The sequence below is a fragment of the Scyliorhinus canicula genome, chromosome 12 (genome assembly GCF_902713615.1).
Source record: "Scyliorhinus canicula chromosome 12, sScyCan1.1, whole genome shotgun sequence".
Lineage (NCBI taxonomy): Eukaryota > Metazoa > Chordata > Chondrichthyes > Carcharhiniformes > Scyliorhinidae > Scyliorhinus > Scyliorhinus canicula.
In genome coordinates, this window is record NC_052157.1 from 118,929,610 (window position 1) to 118,950,836 (window position 21,227).

The 21,227-nt window shown below is 43.6% G+C and overlaps 1 protein-coding gene across 6 annotated transcripts in view; it reads right to left on the reverse strand.

The window, feature by feature from the left end:
- Positions 1–1,642: 1,642 nt before the first annotated feature.
- Positions 1,643–21,227, reverse strand: part of LOC119974725 (elastin-like) — a 290,086-nt gene continuing 270,501 nt past the window's right edge. For 5 of the 6 annotated variants that reach the window (XM_038813896.1, XM_038813894.1, XM_038813895.1 and 2 more), the window contains 5 exons: positions 19,180–19,221; positions 16,870–16,917; positions 14,524–14,580; positions 9,263–9,319; positions 1,643–3,640 (listed from right to left, as the gene is read on the reverse strand). In XM_038813896.1, coding sequence (XP_038669824.1) covers positions 3,594–3,640; positions 9,263–9,319; positions 14,524–14,580; positions 16,870–16,917; positions 19,180–19,221 — 251 coding nt within the window. In that variant the 3' untranslated portion in view covers positions 1,643–3,593. The remainder of the gene's footprint in view (positions 3,641–9,262; positions 9,320–14,523; positions 14,581–16,869; positions 16,918–19,179; positions 19,222–21,227) is intronic. The other variant, XM_038813897.1, reaches the window with a different exon arrangement.

Below are 21,227 nucleotides of genomic sequence, written 5' to 3' on the forward strand. Positions count from 1 at the left end.
TTGTGTGCCTGTGGATGGAGGGTGGGACGATGTTTAGAGAATAGTTAGACTAGTAGACCATTGTTCACTTATTTCCATTATACGATCATCTCCCGTACCAGCCTCCCCGAACAGGCGCCAGAATGTGGCAACTAGGGGCTTTTCACAGTAACTTCATTTGAAGCCTCCTTGTGACAATAAGCGATTTTCATTTCTTTTACACTTGTTATAAGTAAATGGTTTTTAAAAATGTTTTACTTACAAATCTGGTGCCTGTAACTCATTGGAGCAGTCAAGCGTCAAAGATCTCAGGAAAATACACACATTATTGGTTAATTGATTTATGTTGGGACTCTGGAGTCTGTGGGGCTGGAACTGACTGTTCACTTGTCCAGGGTGTAATAACTAGTGCGCAGGGTTGTCACATTCTGCTGGTTTCCATCCACGTAGCTTTTCTCCTACCGGTATGACTGAAGTGATATGCACGTAAAGCAAGGCCACGCGAAGTGAGGTGCATGCTGATTGCTCACAACATTGACTGTAAGAGCTGTATGTTCCCTCTGTGTCCAAAATGTAAATATTTATTTTGTCTTTTCCATTTAAAGTTGATGATAGTTCTATAATTAAACAAATGATTAAGCATCTTCTATAACCACATAAAAATTCCATATAAATATGAAATATTTGGCATGTACTAAATGTATTTAACCTGATTCATGGGGCCATTGTTAGTGAACATGCCTGATTTCAAACTTGCGGCCCACTGAGATGAAGGAGGGCCACTCAGCAGCCTAGGTTGCGGGTCACTGCATTTCAGCAAAGGCTTATAAGGTTGCCAGAAATAGTGGTAAATGCAAAGATTGGCAGCAATTTCTAATCCACAAAGGATAACCAAGAAACTGGGGCTGGATTCTCTGCACCCTGACGCCGAAATTGCAGCCGGCGCCGGGGGGAGAATCCATTTCCCCGCATGGAATCGGGACCGGCGACGGTTCCTCGATTCTCCAGGCTGATTTGGCCCATCGAGTCTGCACCGACCCTCTGAAAGAGCACCCTACCTGGACTTACTCCCCCGCCCTTTCCCTGTAATCCTACTATGAAATGAAATGAAATGAAAATTGCTTATTGTCACGAGTAGGCTTCAATGAAGTTACTGTGAAAAGCCCCTAGTCGCCACACTAAATCTACACATCCCTGGATACTAAGAAGCAATTTAACATGGCCAACCCACCTAACCTGCACATCTTTGGACTGTGGGAGGAGACCAGAGCACCCGGAGGAAACCCATGCAGACACAGAGAGACAGTGCAAACTCCACGCAGACAGTTACCCAAGGCCGGAATTGAACCCAGGTCCCTGGCGCTGTGAGGTAGCAGGGCTAACCACTTTATCATCATGCCGCCCCTGAACAGTTGAATAATAATGCACTTTCTGCAACATCCAATCTGAAGTGTTTTTGGAATTTTCTTTTCGATATTTTATGAATAAACTATATTCCGGAATTTAAAACAAGACTGTAATATAATGGATAATCCTCGCCTTGGCCTATTGCACTGTGAACTGTTGGAAATGTGCAGACAATTCTTGAGTCTTCACCTTGACATTTTCATTCGCGCAGACATCAAGCTATATTTCGTGTTCAATGATTTGCTGACAGAAAATATTTATTTAAACAATTTTGTTTATTTAAAAGCTGTTACTGAATTGTATCCATCCAGTATTTTTTCAGTCACACAGTTTATGAAGGTACAGCGAATGGGCATTACACCAAATCTGAAGCAATACATTAATCTTGGGGCTCAAGTTCTGCTACAGTACTTATTATTACAGAACTGATGTAAAGTATTACATACTATGGCATATCACTTACCAAAGAAGTGCATGACCGAGCGATGTGAGCTGTGTTAAGAACAGAAATTGTGATCAGCATCTATGAACACTTGAGGTGCTCGTATCAAATTACTCGCTCTGCTATTTTGACACAGGCATTGAACTAATTAAACACCTAACAGTTAAGCCTGGTCGAAGAATAGCATTGACCGTAATTTCTTACAGACAAGACATTAAGAGCTAAAAACAGGGCCAGAGAGAGTGGACAAAGACAGGGGAGGCATAAAGCAGAAGAGAAAGGACATGTTCAGGAAGAGTGCCTGTGGTGGACTTCTGCATCTAACAATTCAGTTAGCCCCAATTCAGGTACAATCTAATAATTGTATGTAATTATGTCCATGTAACGTATTATTACAATGTAATTAATTTCAGAAGATGATGCCTGAGACTGCATTGTTACGCTGTAAGGATTTGTAACAGCATGCACTATGGACAGAGGTTCATCCCCTAACAGCAGGACTATCAACTTGCTTGCAACTTGAAACTGGGGAACTCATGAGTCGGGACTGATAAATCTGTTACCTAACTAGTTCAGTTGGAAGAATTCTTAAGAGGACATTTGAATAGAATAAAAATCATTACAGTTCTGGAAGTAATCAGATTGTTTAAAACATGCAGAGTCCATTTCCTAACCCTGATCCTGGAGGTAGTAAAACCCTGGCCGCACCACTGCCAATGATGAAGGGATTCATGTTATCATACATTGGAGTAGATCTTCCCGTTCCCGAATCGGAGGCTGTTGAGGTGCACTGGATACAGGGAAATAAGGTGGGGGAAAACGTACAAGATAGCTGACCCGATACATAGGGGCTGGTTTAGCTCACTGAGCTAAATCACTGGCTTACCAAGCAGGCCAGCAGCACGGTTCGATTCCCGTACCAGCCTCCCCAGACAAGCGCCAGAATGTGGCGACTAGGGGCTTTTCACAGTAACTTCATTGAAGCCTACTCGTGACAATAAGCATTTTTCATTTCATTTCCTGATTTTGTTATGTGTAAGAAATTCATTAGCCTGGAGTGTGGGAAGGGAAAGAAAATCTGCCCCAATGTCGCTCAGCTTGTATAAACTTCAAAGCCTACCAAGTTAAAGTAGCCAGACCTCTCGAGTAATAATATGGCCAGGAAGCTAGTTTGGCCTCCCAAGTGCAAAAGTCCTGTCGACCATGCGGACAAACATGTAGAAAAGCAATATAATCAAAAGTTGCATTGGTCACTTCAGGCCCTACTCATCGGCTTGAGCCATCATTTGTATGAATACAGCTGCTACTCTTAAAAAAGGATTTTCATCAGCACCAAAATTATGTTAAGGGTTGGAGCTACGGCCCAGCTGTATGATCCAGGTATCACTCACAGTACTGTTTGTAAAGCAAAGCACGAGCAACTAAAAATTAATATCACAATTTTTATAACTTAAAATACTGGGATCAGAGTCACAAAACAAAACAAATCAAGTCACGGATGGTGTTAGCTATGAATGAGATTAACAGCAAAGGACCCAGTTGTAAACTGGTCCCTAAATGCTTGAAGCACACAATAGAAAGCAGATCTCCCTTGATAAAAAAAAGTCCATTAGATAGTGATAATGAATGCAGCCAAATTGTTTCATCGATGAAATGAAGAAAGGGAGGGGGGTTGAGGGTGAATTCCATTCCACACCATCCTTTACATTCCGAATCATGCAGTAGCACCAGGATTCTTGAGGTCACTTCTTTTCCAATTATTGCTTCACTTTCTCCTTCGGCCACAATATTTTCCCATTGCACAAGGCGATCCTTCAGAAACACAGAAAAACTGCTCAATTATTTCCATCTTAACTAATGGTTATTCAGAAGAAGGTCAAATTTAAAACAAAATTGATAGGACTGATTTTAGACAGATTATGCCAAATGTTAGACTTCCTGGATTGTGCAAAAAATGTGGAACACTTGCGGGATAAGCTTACAAGTAGTTTCAAGTAGAAATATAGTTGTGGTCCCGGGCATTTGCTGGCACCATCTCCATTTTACAGGTATAAAACAGGCACCTGAATTTGTGTGATCTGTGGGTACTCATGCCAAAAATGTTCCCACTCCTTTCTTTTGGGAAAATATCCCTCCAGAGGCTTCTGGGGCCTACACCTGAAACAGGCAACTAAATCCCTGCACATGCAAACAGGAGACCTAGGGCGGTATTTAATGGAGGCAACGGGGCACTTGCCTGCCGGCTGGCAGTTAACAAATGTGCAAGTTTTAAGAGATATACTGAGAAAGGTTAATCTGCACTGTTTCATTTCAGTGATGTGCACCAAGGCCTTCTGTACGAAATGCCACTCAGGCACTTGACAGGCCAGCAGCAAGTTTTTTCTGGAATCAAGGACCCCAAGGGCGAAGATCCTGCCTGCCAAGAGCTGCGAGCCAATCAGAGGTCGGTAGATCTAGTGCATGGCAACACCACTGACGAGGCTGTGTCTGTTGCCAGTATTATACACACCCAAGGCCCAGGACCCTAGACTGCATTAGGCATAGGAGAGTGATGGCAGGAGGGGGTTCGCAGGTTCGAGGTTGTGGGGAAAGCGGTGCAGGGCATTAGCAGCAAAGCAGGGGTGAGGCTCTCGGGAGTGGCTCCTTCCCAATTCCGGATTTCTCCATCAGGCATTGAGAGCTTTGTAGAGAAGGAGCCCCATCCCCCAGGAGCCAGAAAGCAATCCCACACAAGCTTGCGTGGTGTGCTCTCTGAATGATGAGCCCCCAGCCTGCTACGAGGTAAATACCAGCATTGGCCTGTGGGGAAAGCTATCCCCAGGCCTTTCTGCCACAGGCTTAATCAGGGTGGAGGCCAGAAGATGGCGAGGTTCCTACCTGCCACCCTTCCATCTGATTTAATAACCCCTGGCACCAAACTTGCCACGCGGACGACAGTAAATTCTGTCACTAATGTGCTTTTCAGATCCCATTTACAAATTGCATTAGTGAGTAACTGCAGCATATGTCTTGTATGTGATGTCATGCGAGTGTCCCTTTAAGAAATATATTTGATTGATCACATGGCTTCAGTGATGTCATTGTGTGGGTGGAGCTGGGCTGTGGCTCTGAGTTTTTACTTTCATTTTGGGTTGGGAGCTGGCTGTGGCTCTGAGTTTTACTTTCGCTTTGAGTTTGAACTGGTTTTGTACTCCACGGGTTGAAAAGTAATGTTTCTCTATATTCACTTTAAAAGCTGTTTCCAGACTGCTTGATAACTTAAAGAGATAATTTCTTTCTGGAAGGAATTCAAACCTGCTGTTTGGAAAGGACTTCCAATACTTGGATGTTGGAACAATAAAGGGGGGATTCATTAAGTGTTATACATAGATTATGTTTGTAGTTGATAAAAATGCTTACCGTGTGTGTTTATAAAAATGTTAACTAAATTTGTATAATAAAGCTTATTTTTTGATTTAAAATGCCTTAGACATCTGTTGAACACCTGAAAGACAGGCCCTTGTGCTCATCGTAACCAAAATCAATAAAACAGTTGTAGGTCAGGCGAACTCCATGATTTACTTTGGGAATTTCTAAACATGGCCCATAACAGTGGCTGTCAGTAATCTCAGGCACTTGACAGCCAAACTATGGGTACGTTTGACTGTCTTCTGAGAGTTAATTTGTAACATTGTTTTCAACATATATTAGGGCGCTCTTCCCCACTCCACATTAAATTGTGAGCCACTGTCAGCCTGCCTTGCTCAGCCCCACCTATAGCTTTCTCCCCTCCACGCAGGGACTCTGTTTACAACCTCTGTTGCCTCATGGGGGGCTAATCTCTGTGCTTACTAGGATTGCCCTTGGGGCCTTAGCTAGTGCAGATCACTGGCAAGAAACAAATGAGGCCATTGGACCAATTTTGTGTGGTTCCATCATTGGTCTTAGGTCCATACACTGCTTTGTCCTCATGCTTTCATTTAAGTGTGATCCAAGTTCGAAGCTTTGAATTCTAGGCCAATTTCAGGACATAATCATTCCAATAAACAAATCCAGATAATTGTAGCTAAGTACAAATTGCTGAAGTTAACCAGAGGGTTTATACATTTCATGCTCTGCACTTTCTTTTATCTTTAAGATACTTTACATCTACTATGAAGTGTAACATGGTCAGGTAGCACTTCTGCTTTCGGTAAATTACCTTGCAATATGGATCAAATGTATCAATTTTGAAATATGCTTTTCATTCCCAAGTTTCTGCTCAAACCTATTTGCATATTGTTATTGTACAGCCATCTACGAACATCCCCACTTCTGATCTTATGATGGAAGAGAGGTCATTGATGAAGCAGCTGAAGATGGTCGGACCTAGGACACTACCCTGAGGAACTCCTGCAGTGATGTTCTGGAGCTGAGATGATTGATCTCCAATCACCACAACCATCTTCCTTTGTGCCAGGTATGACTCCAACCAGTGAAAAGCTTTTCCCCTGATTTCTATTGACTCTAATAGGGTTCCTTGGTGCCACATTCGGTCAAATGGTGCCTTGATGTCGAGGGCGGTCACTCTCACCTCACCTCTGGAGTTCAGCTCTTTTGTTCACGTTTGTACCAAGGCTGTAATGAGGTCAGGAGCCGAATGACCCTGGTGGAGCACAAACTGAGCATCGGTGAGCAGGTTATTGCTGGGTAAGTGCCACTTGATAGATGGCCTACTCCTGCTCCTAGTTTTTATGTTCTTATGATAGCACTATTGATGATTCCTTCCATCATTTTGTTGATGATAGAGAATAGACTGAGAGGGCGATAATTGGCTGGGTTGAATTTGTCCTGTTTCTTTTATACAGGATACACCTTAGCAATTTTCCACATTGCTGGGTAGATGCCAGTATTGCAGCTGTATCGGAACAGCTTGGCTAGGGGTGTGGCATGTTCTGGAGCACAAGCCTTCAGTACTATTGTCGGAATAAAGGAAAGTACCCTTATACTTTCTTAACCAGCCTATCTACTTGTCCTGGTGCCTTCAGGAGTCTGTCGGCATGCACTTCAATGCTCTTCGACACTCTATCGTATTCTACCATTTGACGTGTTTTCCCTTCCTCCATTTGCCCTCCCCAAATGAACTACCGCCCTGAATTGAATTGAAGTTGTCCCTTTTCTGCCCATGTGATCAGCCCATTGATATCTTCCTGTCGTCCATAGCATCCTTATTCACTATAAATCAGACAGCCAATTTTTGTATCCTCCATCAATTTTTTTTATTGTGACATCTAGGAGGTCTACATCATTGACTCATGCCACAAAAAGCAAAGGATCTCAGCCCTGACGAACCCCATGGGAAATTGCTTTCCAGTCACAAAACACCTGTTAACTATTAGCTTTTGCTTCCTATCACTGAGCTGATTTTGGATCCACTCTGTCATTTGCCCTTGGATCCCATTGGTACTTACTTTTCTGATTAATCTGTCATATGGGTTATTGCTAACCCTTACTAAAATCCATGTTGGCTACTTCAAAGGGATTACCCTCATTGACTCGGTTTACCCTCATTGACTAACTGTTATCGCCTTTAAAAATCCAATTAAGTTAGTCAGACATGACTCTTAGCCACACGGGACCTTCCCGTTACAAATTCTTGCATTTGTGACTTTGATAAATTCATGCCTTTTCAAGTGATGAGTTATACCATTCCTCAAAATCTTTCCAATAATTTGTCCACTACCAAGCTTAGGCTGACTAGACTTTACTGCGATGTATCCCTTCATCCCCTTTTAAACAACTTTAGCTGCTGTTCTCAGGTAAATATAGTTAATTTATTTGGACTGCTACTGTTCTGCTAATGTGATTGTTTGGAAGGTTTGGCGATTGGAACTGACAGTAATTATTTGTGAAAGTAATTTGGCGAGCCAGCAGAAGATTTTCTCCGGGCAATTCTGACACACATAGGCTGCAGTAAAAATGTATGTAATCGACAAAAAAAGGAAGGGCTTCATTCACTGAACATTCGGAGTATCATCCAGCTTTCTTGGTCTTAGCTACGATACCATCATCCTGAACCAGTACTCAGTCCTGCTAATTTTCAGTCCAAGCATTGGGTCAAAGGTTAGCTGGTGGTGGTCAATGACTATCCTCCCCAATATTTGGAAAATGACACTTCAGAAACCAATAAAAGACTTGCGCCATTTCTCCACTCAAGGCCTTCTAAAACATTAAAAGAAGACAAGTCCAGAGGTGTTTTGCAGTATAGCTCCCACACAGTATCTTACACAACTTTGGCATCCAGTTGGGAAAACCTACTGAGCCAGCTTTACAGGAAGTCACAGAGATTGGAAGAACATGTGTGAAAGGAAGATGTTGAGAATGATGAGGATGAACAAAGTCCATCTTTCCTGTCAGCTGCAAGGTTGTTTTGGTAGTAGCTCATGCAGATGCAGTTCAGCTCTAAATCCACTATGCTCCGTACCATCATTTTCCCCAACGTCCATCCATGTCCTTCCACCATCTTTAAAAGTCCACTTAAGCCAAACACAAGCTAGCAGCTTTCAGACAAAATACATTACTTGGTTCTCAAATACTCATCAAATAAAAAGCATTTTAAAAATAACTCTAATGTACAGTGATTTTTGTACTTGTCATTAAATATTGTTCACTCTAGAGCAACCTCCAGGGTCTTTCTACCAGCTCAAATGTTCCTATAAGGTGGTCTCCAGGTTGTTTCAGTTTGGGATGCAGAAGACTACAGGGCCTTCAATGAAGGAGCTTGAGATGCCCGTGGTTGGGCTGGGCCTTAGTCCTGGTCATTTACTAACCCTGGAGCTTGCAGGCCGACATCGATTCCCAGTTAAGTAACGCTTTGATTTAAAGATTCTCAGGCTTATTTTCAAATCACTCCATAACCTCCGTTGCTCCCTATCTCGACAATCTCCTCCAGCCCGACAACACTCCCAAGATATCTTCATTTCTCTAATTCTGGCTTTTTCAGCATCCCTGGTTTTAATTACTCCACCATTAGTCGTTGGGCCTTCAGTTGCCAAAGCCATGTGTTCAGGAATTCCCTAATACCTCATCATCTCTCTCCTACCTTCCTTTAAGATGCTCATTTAGACCTGCCTCTTTGACCATCTCCGCCAATACTTCCCTATGTAATTCACTATCAAATTTTGCTTTGTGGTGCTCCTGTGAAATACCTCACTACATTAGATGTGTTAAATAAATGTAAGGTGTTGTTGGTTTTAAAGTATACAGTATTTGGAGACAGAATGAGATGCACACAATTACCACAATTCTGTTCAATCTCAGTAGTCATAAATCCAGGTACTTATAATTTGCAATATGCATTTTATGAGTTTACTAATATGATGTAGAGATTAGTTTAACAGCTTATCTCTGAGTTAGTACCTGTATTAAATAATGCATGCATTCAATGCAAATGAATGCAGTACTAATTGCTCATACCTCTCCCGTAAGCATACCCAAACTGGCTCAGTGCCCCATACTGCTTAGGAGGTTTACCTGCAACATAGACAAAATCTGGCCCATTAACAGTTGCTTTATCAGAATGACATGTATATTCTCTTTCATAATGGGTTGGGATAGCCTGCTAATTTAAGAGAAAGGCGGTGAAAATACTGTTGTAAAATTTTTTTTAATTGTCAGGTTTATTTTCAAACATGTATTTACAAGTTACCCCAGTTTACCCCGTATCACATCGTTACTATTACATCATGCCTTCAATGCCCCCCCCCCCCCCAGTTCATAGGTCCAGACAGTCTGGGGTCCTTATAAACCTTCCCTATTTTGTTGGAGAGTAGGCTCTGACACGGCAGGAAAACTTGGTTGAATTGGGGATTGTTCTGGCATCTGTGTGTATATTAATCCTCTTTTTTTAATTCTGTAGCATTGAATAGCTCCGATTATAGTGATAGACGGTTGTTAGCTTATCCCATTCTTTACAGGGCAGACAAACTCTGGGCTAATCTCTCTGGTTTTTTTTTCCATTTTTCCTTTGTGTGGCTTGCTGTCATGTACTTTATGAGGTGTGATTTGGTCGTAAGTGGATCTTTATGTTTGGCTGTGTGATGTGTGCTATCATCGATGGCTGGCCGCTGTTCAGTTTGTGGCACTGTTATGCTGGCTGTGATTGCAGTGTCTGCTCTGTGGTCTAAGGGTTTATCTTTTCCCATTGCCATCAGAGCCAGAGGCCCTTCTTATTGCTGGACCATTTCTTGATTGTCAACTACTTGAGGCATTGTGGTCACCATCTGAGTGGTTGGCTGGCCTGACCAATGAGGGGCATCTGGCACCTGAAAGGAATGTGGATAAACCTCTTAAAATTTTACATTGCAGGTTCAGCTTTAAGACGTTTCCAAAATCCCAAGATGGTGCAATTGCACATTTCTGAATAAAGTATTTCCCTGCATTTTCCAGTTTGGTGGGTTACTGCAGTAGTGGTGTTCACAATCCCAACATTTAAATTGTTCAATGGCTGGCTGCCTGGATCGACTGGTTAGAGACTTCCTTGCTTTAGTCAATGTTCTTGAGTCTCGGAGGCACCGGTTTCAGCTTTTGTTGTGTTTTAAAGTTGCCTCCTCAGTTTCAATTAGTGTTCACTAATTATTTTTTTCCTTTATTAAGGTGCCGGCTCAGTAATCGATGGTCTCGGACTGTGATTTAAGTGACAATTTCTGACCACTGCAGAATTTAACTTTTGTTAGGACATGTGTTGTCCAGGAATTTTTAGATTTTAGCTCACCCCTGCTAGGTCTTCTGACTCTGCACACTCTTAATAGTGAAGCTGGACGTCTACAGGATTCAATGGAGTCTTCTGAAAAAAAGTGAGCAATTTAGTTTCTGCCTTCAGCTTCCAAGTCTTTCTTTAGAGCTTATCTCTGGTGATTTCCTTCTGCACCTTTACTTCTTGAGCTTTTTCTTCAGGTCAGAACGCTTCTTTGATTTTTCCTTCCGTTTTCCAGGATTTTAATTTTCTTCTACAGTCTCCATGAGGTTTTGAGTTGTTCCATTCATTGCCATCTGAGAGAAGATATCTCCGATAGTACAGCTCTCCCTCAGTATTGTGCTGGAATGTCAGCCTTGATTTTTATTTTTTGCTCAAGCCTTGGAAGGAGGTTTGAACTCGGAACCTTATGATTCAGTGGTGAGCGTGTTAACAACTAAAATCCAAAAGAATGGCCAACATGACCAGTGGCAGCTGGGGATAATTCAGAATATACAGAATCCAATGGGGAAAATGAATTCCAAGCGGATGACCCATCGCTGAATTTCCCACCATCATCACCTTGGCGTTACCATTGACCAGAAACTGAACTGGACTAGCCATATAAATAGCCTGTCTACAAGAGCAGGTCAAAAGCTAGGAATCCTAAGGCGGAATAACGGAAGGAACAGCTTGGCTAGCAGCATGGCACATTCTGGAGCGCAAATCTTCAGTTGTATTGCTGGAATATTGTCAGGGCCCTTTGCAACATCCAGTGCCTTGAGCCATTTCCTGAAGTGAATCAAATTGGCTGAAGGCTAGCATCGCTGAGTACGCCGCACGCCATCGGGATGGCCTCAGGACAACAACTGAGGCCCTCCCCCGATGCTCCACCCCTTTGGGGCCGACTTCCCGACGGCGTTGGTCGCCTGTCCTCTCAATTTTCGGGGACCTCGCGTCGCAGCTAGACTGTGTCCAGCGCCGACACAGTCGGGCGGGGTGGGTCGTTCCGCTGGCAGGCGGGGACTGGGAGGACTGGTGGGAGGTGTCCCGGGGGTGGCGAGGGGGTTACAGGGGGGTACTATCTGGCAGGTTAGGTCCGCGCGCAGCTGGCGCCATGTTGTACGGTGCGGCCATCGCAGGTCGCCGCCGTGCACATGCATGGCCATGAACCCGGCCATTCTCCGTTCGTATCTGCAGGTAGGCTTTACGTGGCATGGCTGCTAGCCCCCCACCTGACGGAGCATCGGTGTGGGGACGGCGCCGACTTTTTGGTCCTGAAACCTGACGCTTCCTCCGGACATAGCTGCAAAATCGGGGAATCCAGACTGTGTACAGTACTGGTCTCCTTATTTAAGGAAATATGCAAACAAGTTGGAAGCAATTCAAAAACGGTTTACTCTACTAATACCTAAAATGGGTAAGTTGTTTTATGAGGAAAGGTTGGACAGGCTGGGCTTGTATCCATTGAAGTTTCGAAGAGTAAGAGGTGATGATTGAAACATATAAAATCCTGAGGGGTTTGACAGGGTGGATGTGGAGAGGATGTTTTCTCTTGTGAAAGAATCTAGAACCAGGGATCACTGTTTGAATAAGAGGTCATCCATTTAAGACCGAGATGAGGAGAACTTTTTCTCTCAGTGGGTGACGAGTCTTTGGAACTCTTCCTTTAAAGTTGGTGGAAACAGAATCAGGGTCTTTGAACATATTTAAGGAAGAGTTGGATAGATTATTGATAAGTAAGCAGTGAAAGGGTATTGTGGATGGGTGAGAATGCGAAGTGGAGGTTATGATCTTAATGAATTGCAAGGCAAGTATGTTCTTATTGATGAGCCACGTAAATCCTGTGTTTACAAAAGCAGGTCGGAAGCTGAATATTCAGAAGAGTCGTTCACCTGCTGGCCCCTGACAGCCTTTCCGAAAACTGCACGGCACACTTCAAGAGTGTTTTGGAACATTCCCCACTCGCATGGGGGAGTGCAACTGCAACAAAAGTCAAGACGCTCGACACCATCAGGAGAAAGCAGCCTGCCTGATCGTTACGCCAACCATCACCTTGAATATTCACTCCCTCCACCATGGATGCAATATGGCTGCAGTGTGTACCATCTAGAAATGCACTGTAGAAACTCGCCATAGCTTCTTCGATGCTGCCTTCCAAACCCGTTGTTTATAACGTCTAGGAAGACAAGGCAGCAGACACATGGAAACACAACCGGCTGCAAAGTCTTTTCCAGTCACATGCCATCCTGACTTGGAAATGAATCACCATTCATTCATCGCTGCAGCATCAAATTCTTGGAACTCTCTACCCAACAGGACTGTGGGTGTGTATAAACTACACGGAATGTAGCAGTTCAAGTAGGTGGCTCACCACCACCTTCTCAAGGGAAGATTGGAATGGGCATTAAATGCCAGCAATGCACATATCCCTGGAAAGAACTAATAAAAAATAATTGTTCCTCCAACACCCAGGGCACATACGGCCTCCTGCGAAGTGTCCTTGGGCCCCTCCTCCTACTTCCTCTGGAAGCTTATCCATCTCTGATAATCTCTGTTTGTTCTCTAAGACATTCTGCATTCCAATGGGAATACCTACTAGTGCACCCATGTCTGAGAGAAACTGGTGTGTCCAGAGCCTTGAAGTCGGCAAAAACCCCTTCAGCACCTGCATATCATGCCCTCTCGACTTTTGCAATGTATACACCCACATAAAGCACCAAACACTTGTCAGATTAAAGTCGCAGCCAGAACTACTCAACCAGAAACCAACCTGTAAATAATTGATGGACCCTTTGAATAGCATTAGTGGGGATTGGTTCTTCCTGCTGCTGAACACATGTTCAGCTGTGTGAAGTTAAGAGAGGGAATTAACTGGAATATTGAACTCTGAAACGGCACCACCAGCATCAATTCAGCATGCTAACATCTATTCTGATCTGCCTGCTCTGCATACTTCTGGTGTCAGTTCACTGTGTATGTCCTCACGTCCACACCAAGGTCTCTGGTGTGACCCATACCAAAAGCATGCATGTATGCTGTGGATGCAATTTTTAAAAATGTAATGACACTCACGGGGAAGGACATGTACAAATTCAGCCGTACATTATTCAGAGATCTGGATGAATTAATTAGGTTGATTAAGGGATGGCAGATGTGTTTAAAGTTGATAGATATAGGATGGGGCAGAGGGGAGAAGGCGGTTACCTCAGTTTGTTAGATGGCCAGCATGTGGATCAGATTAATGCCAACAGCCGAGGGTTCGATCCTTGTTGCAGCTGGGTTAGATTTGGGGGTCTGCCTTTCTCACCTTATCTATAGTAAAAGAAATCATGGTACTTTGCCATAATCAACTTCGGGTGGAGAAGGAGATATAAGATGGCATATATTGAAACTAGAAGTGTGAAATACAAATAAATAAAAGATATTTTCTTGGATAATGACTTCCAATCACTCACCGGAAGTTCTCAATAGATAGATGATATGAAGCAACTAATTAAATAAATTGGTGCATATTAAATACGTTCATCACCAACACTTTATATGTAATGAGGCTATATTTGGAAGATTTTATCTGCTCTTCATCTTCTAAAGGATACTTGCATGTTGAAGAAAATCAGAAAAGGACAAGGTGATTCTGAGAAGTAGATCTAAGTCATGAGAGAGTTTTAAAACTCTGAGCGCCAGAGGTACTATGGATGAAAGAGGGTTTAAATAGAGGGACCAAGTAAAGTACTGAATATTGGAACAGTTATAATAATGCAGGTTCCCTTGTTTAAAAGAGAGCTGGGTCTAGATGCAACTGAATGTTAAAGAGATAAATATATAAGGTTCTGACATTCTGACCAAAAGCTCAATTTGGGTAGACGTGCCCCTTTATGTTGGCCAGCAGAGGGAGTGGAGGCTGAGATGGCTCTTCCTTATTCAGTGACTGATGTTACATTCTGACTGCCAACTTGATTAAGCTTTGAAATTCTTTATTACCAAGCTGAATATTTGGTACCTGCAGTCTGTAAACCTCCCAATCGTCCAGTTCCAGCTCCATATCCGATTCCGACTCCTGATAAGTAATTTATCATACAAAATTAGAAACAAATATTGCCTCCCTCACTCAATTGTTTTCCCCTCGCATCTGTCCAAAAGGTGCTGACATTCACAGTCACTGGCAGCCTTCTGCCAGCTCCATCAAATGACCATTGTTCTTGTGTGTGCGAAGACGACTTTGTAATTTATTTCTTTTGAATGTAATGTTTTCTCTTGCATGTTGCAACTCATCTGCCAGCTCTGTTCCTCTCCCTTCTCTGAGCTCTATCTTTGCTATTTTAAGGTACTTCTGCATTTACACTTATTTACTATTACGATAAAATAGTGTTGTGAGCACACTGTTATTTTTATTCGCTTATGGGATGTGGGCGTCGCTGGCTGGGTCAGCATTTATTGCCCGTCCCTGAGGGCATGTTGGCCAACCACATTGCTGTGGATCTGGAGTCACATGTAAGCCAGGCCAGATAAGGACAACAGATTTCCTTCCCTAATGAACATTGGTGAACCTAGATGGGCTTTTACGACAATGGCCACCATTAGACTTTTAATTCCAGAATTTTATTGAATTCAGATTTTGCCAGCTGATGTTTTGGAATTCGAACCTGAATGTCCAGAGTAAAATCTGCGTCTCTGGATGACAAGTCCGCTGACAACATCACTGTGCGACTGTCTACTGCTAAATCTGGATCCGTCATCATAGAAATGTTTCTGTGGGTCTATCATTCTTAATGTCTGAGAGAGTCACTTTTAATAATGTAAGGATGGGGAGCTGGCTCTTAGATGTGAGTGTCCTATAATCTGAAGTTAAAAAGTACTAGTGTTAAAGCACCTTTAATCTCCAAAAAGATGCCTTACTTTAACCATAACTATGAATTTCCTCAGAGCTACTTCCACTTTGATACTTGATGTGTAGCTGTGTTGCTCTTACACTACATATCTACACACGAACAAATCTGTGAAAAGTACTTTGTTAAATGACTCGTTTGCCTCCAAACTTTAATTGAAAACGCAGCATCATTACAAAAGACAAACAATAAAATTCCCTTAACCTCATTTTCCAAAGTAAGTGTCGAAACCTTCTTGATATCTTTTGACTATCTCAGAAATACATTCCCACTTGCACAACCACAACTGACTCACCTTCTACTCCTTGTATTATTTTAATTATCCTTTACTCAATCCTTGCTCCAGAGAGCCAAATCACTTCGTGTTAGTTTATTAGAGAAGAAATTGCTGATAGCTCACACCAATAATTAGTCCACTTATATTACCTGTAACTCCTTTCTTGTGCCTCTATGTCTCTACTGCACTCTTTTGAAAGTGGCTGGTCTATGCGAGGATACAGCAGCAGGATTCACTATTCAGTGGGCTGGATTCTCCGCCGTCAGGCTTCTCCGTTTTGTCGACAGCCTGGTGGTTTCCCGAGGGCGTGGGGCTGCCCCACAATGGGAAACCCCATTGACCAGCCAGCGAAATGGAGAATCCCAAAGAGTACTCTGCACCTCCAGGGGCTAGGCCAGCGCTAGAGTGTTTGGCGCCATGCCAGCCGGCACGTAAGATCTTAGCGCCACGCCAACCGGCGCCAAAGGGCCTCCGGCGGCCGACGCGAGTTGGCGCATGCGCGGGAGCACCAGCGTGTGCTGGCGTCATCCCAGCGCATGCGCAGAGGGGGTTCTTCTCCGCACCGTCCATGGTGGAGGTTAACAGTAGCCGGTGTGGAGGGAAAGAGTGCCTCACGGCACAGGCCCGCCCGTGGATCGGTGGACCCCGATCGCGGGCCAGGCCACCGTAGGGGCACCCCCGGGGCCAGATCCCCCCGAAGATGTATATAACATCCTGAGCATATACTGACTGTCCAACACCTCCAAAGATATGTTCACCATCACTGTGCTTTAGTTATGTTAAAGGACAGATGTGTTTTAGTACATCTTTGCAATTCAATCTGTATCACTAATGGATCAGTAAATTACATTAAAACTGACACAGGTAATGAGCTAAGTCACTCAAATGGGCATTTTTGGGGAGTCTAGGCCAACAGCAGCTTATTCTGAAGCTAGTTAAAGTTTACTTCATTGTGTAATGCCACCTGTTGTGCAAGATTTGGTAAAATTGTTTCCATTTTGTTGAAAAATGTAGGTGTACTTCTTATTATGGTTTCACTATCCAGATTTTCCTATAGAATAAGACCCGTCTACAGACATACTACGCCATATAAACTGAAACATTCTCTTTGGAAATTCACATAAGTTTGGGCCCACTTCATGCATGAGGTACATGAAGACTATAAAATATATCAGGACCTTACCAGGTTGATAATAAGGTAGAGAGCCACCGTAGCCTCCTTGTCCAAGCCCTGAAAAAGAACCAGAGTGTTAGAAAACAATAGTGATTAATTTGCCTTTGATGAAAAGCTTACTTTGTAACTTGATGCATCATTAAGGCGAAAGGATCAGAAGCAGAGAGAAGGGTTAAATGGGTCTCTTTCGGATTGGCAAGCTGTGACTAATGGTGCTCCACAGGGATCAGTGCTGGGTCCTAGCTATTTACAACCTATATCAATAACTTGGACAAATGGATGGAATGTATGGTAATTAAATTTGCTGATGACACCACGTTAGGTAGGAAAGTACCTAACTTACTCAGGTGGTATCTTGTCTATGTCGGGGATCGAGTCCAGGGGTGCTCTACCCTCATGAAGTGATCTGTGGGAAGCTCGAGGAGCTCCTAATTGGTATGTTGGGGCATGTGGGAGGGTGTCCGGAGGCCATGGTCATGGTCTGGACATGTGGAGGGTCCAGAGATCGGGGTGCCATTTTTCTCTTCCTGCTCTGGCGAATTGAGCATGGTAGTGCAGGAATTTAGGCCAAGTGTGCCCTCGGCAGAGTGTTCCCTGCCAAGGCCCAAAAGTGAAGCAAAGTCCCGTTTAATAGCGGGGTCATTCTCGGTGCTGCAAGCGCCAGGAAACACCCCACTAAACGCGCCTGAAACAACATTCTGCTTAATTTCCATTAAATTGTGCCCACAGCATTACGGTCAATTTGGCCATCCGTTAGGTAGTCCTTGTTCTCGTCCACACAGATAGCTGTTACCTTTTGCCTGTTAGTAAAAGTCAAGGGCTGATATTCCTTCACACACCCTGAATCCTTCACACACCTTGAATCCTCAAATCTAAAGGAGTAGTGAGGAGCATGGGCATTGTAGTAGCAATTGCGGGTTTAAACATCAGAATAGGAACGGGAAAATCACATTCATGAACCATGGAACCTGCTCCCTCTCTATCGCATTCTTACAAATTCCCTAGCCACCCAACCTCTCTTCCTTGTTCCATGCTGTCCGACATTGTAAATTTCTCCCATTCCTTGGACACTGTTCCCCTCTTTTTCAAAACTTCCACCATCACATCCTTCAACAAACACACCCTTGAACCTTTCTGTCCTTGAGAACTCTCCCCTGCTCTTATGTTTGGATCTGACTGCTACTCATTGGTGCCTTTCGTCACATCATAATTTGGGATAAAACCGGTGAACATTTGGAAATATTTGACTTAAGCAAGGACAACCAATATGGTTTGTTAAAGTCTGTTCATGTTTAACAAATGAGGCTGTGTTTTTCAAATGTTACCGATTGCATAGATACCGGAATATAGTAAATTTAGAATATATAGTGGGATGGAATTCTCCCCACTTGCCTGGATGAGTGCAGCTTCGACAATACTCAACACCATCCAAGACAAAACAGCCTGTTTCATTGGCACCCCATTCACCACCTTAAACACTGACTCCCCCAAGTACTATTTGCTCCACCCTGGCTGAGATCAACAATCTCTGCGTAGACTGGCATGTGTGTCTTCACTACCTCCTGCTTAAGCAAGCTGTGTTAGCTCCTGCTTCCAAATGCTAAGACTGCAATGTGTTTATTCACCAACTACGAACACAAATACAGCAAAACATGTACAAAAGAGGACGATTTTAACCTGACCTGCCTGAAAGAAACAGGGGATCAGATTAACTATTTTAAACCTCATTAGTTTTATTTTCCTTTCCACTGAAGCCAATGAAAGGTAAAACTGCTGTCCAATCCCATCCCATTTGGCAGATTAGATTAAAATGAGCCTGCCTGTATATTACAAGCCGTGGTCGAACTTGAAAGTTGCAAACTAATTGCATAAGATTCTTTTCAGAATCTCTTTGCTGTCAAAGCAGTATTTTCATATGGACCAGTGACTCTAGGGTTTATTTTCAGCATCTACTGCTCCTTCAAATTGTGTTTAATTTATATTGGGAGTAAGGGAATTTCTTGCAGACTGTGAGAATATTGACCATCTCCTCAGGAGGCAATCAACGCCATTCATGATGTATGCTAAAAGAGTAGGGTATAGTCAGCCTTCCTCAGGTTACATTTACTTGGAAGCTGTTTGAGTTATTTGAAAAGTGAACTGCTGTTCCTATATATTCCTAAGAATTAACAAAAGCCACAATATAGCCTGACCTCCTCAATCCAGGTATTAAGATTGATGAGTCAAACAGATGACTTGATGGACCTGTTACAATCACTGTATTTGCTTTCTCAGATGACCTTCGAACACCTCAAATCACCAGAAAATGTTTTAATTTACCTAGCTTGGCTGCTTTAGCTCCATAGCCCGGCTGCACTCCACCTGTTCAAAAAAGAAGAGAGTTTAGAAGTTGGTCATTTCAAGGAATAAGTGGAGAAGTTCTTTCCAGAAATCAGGCAGTAACATCCCAAATGCAGAAGATGCTGTTGGATGCTTGCATGCCTTTGTAGGAGGTCCAGGTTTATGCAAGTTTAGTACCACTTAAAGCCCACATGCACTACTTAAAGTCTGTCTGCATCTCTCCCATCTGCATGAGGTGCAATTTGGTAATGGGAGGGTCTGGACATTGTGGGAGGTGTTCAAAAACAGGAAGAGTCTTGAAAAGTAGTGCATATATGTCCCAAGATTTTCCAATGCACTGGTGCCATACTGGCCATGCCAAGGTGCCAAGTTGCCAGGGATTGGGCCCGAGGGTGCCCTGCCCTTAAAAGGTGGATTAGAAGGTGGGGGCCTCAAGTTCCCCCCCACAAGAGGTACATTGGGTGCGGGGGGGGGGGGGGCATTTACAAATGGGGCCCTGAGGCCGCACTTATCTTCCTTCCTGTACTGACGAGCTCAGCTCATCAGTTCATGAAGTGAGGTAGGTGTGGCCTCAGTGGGACGTTCCTCAGCGAAGCCAGAAAGCAAGGTCCCACTTGATAGCAGGGTCGTTCTTGCCGCTGAAGGTGCCGAGAAACATCCTGCTTTAACCGCTCAAAACGGGACTCTTTTTTTTGTGCGTTAAATCGTGCCGTGGTTGATTAATGTCCTTTCGAAAGCTGCTGGTCTGTTTTATTTGTGACTCCAATTCCACACCAACGGTCTTCTGAAATGGCCAAGCACCTATCGCATTGTGGCATTTGAACTCTCACGTATGGAGCATTGAAGGGGGCATTCAATGATTATTTGAATAGAAACAATGTGCAGGGGTACGTGGAAAAGGCAGGGGGAATGGCACTAAGTCATAATGTTCATCTGGAGAGCCGGTGCAGACATAATGGGCCAGATGGCCTCATTCTGCACTGTCACAATACTCTGATACTGTGGTGACAGGAGGATCTTCATATGTAGGATGAGCTGTATAAGCATTTGGAAAACAAAGCTGGGGATCTCAAAGTTACTTTCTTGAGCACAAGATGTTAGTGGAGCTGAACCAGAATGGAATCAAAGGAAAGGTAAAACCTTAGAAGTGCAATCTATTGTTGTTGGTGCTGATTCGAACTGGCTAAAGCTTATGAAGTTGGATTTGAGGACAATATTACAGAAATTGACCATCAAGGACATTGGAACATCAATGAATGTTTCAAAAAAGGTAAAGATGAAGTAACTGGCAAATGTTGTTGAAGACAGAAAAAGGCCGTACTCGATTAGGGTGGAAATAAATTACAAGAAGGCGCCGGAACAGGGTAAATTTGTATCCCAACCAGGGAATAAGGGCCAAGGTTTCATGGCCCCATGGGAGGTGGGCTCGTAACATGGCTCCTTTACATTTGCTACAAACATGGGCAGCACGGTTGCACAATTGGATAGCACTGTGGCTTCACAGCGCCAGGGTCCCAGGTTCGATTTCTCACTGGGCCACTGTCTGTGTGGAGTTTGCATGTTCTCCCCGTGTGTGAGTGGGTTTCCTCCCGGGTGCTCCGGTTTCCTCCCACAGTCCAAAGATGTGCAGGTTAGGTGGATTGGCCATGATAAATTGCCGTTGGTGACCAAAAAGGTTAGGAGTTATTGGGTTATGGGGATAGGGTGGAAGTGAGGGCTAAGTGGGTTGTTGCAGACTCGATGGACCGAATGGCCTCCTTCTGCACTGTATATTCTATGTTCATATATAGAAGATAGAAGTAGGAGGAGGCCATTTGGCCCTTCGAGGCTGCTCCGCCATTCTTTATGATCATGGCTGATTATCGAGTTCAATACGCTGATCCAAGCCTTCCCCCCATATCCCTTGATCCCTTTAGCTCCAAATGCTATATCTAATTCCTTCTTGAAATTACACAATGTTTTTGCCTCAACTGCTTTCTGTGGTGATGAATTCCACAGATTCACCATTCACTGCAGGAAGAAATTTC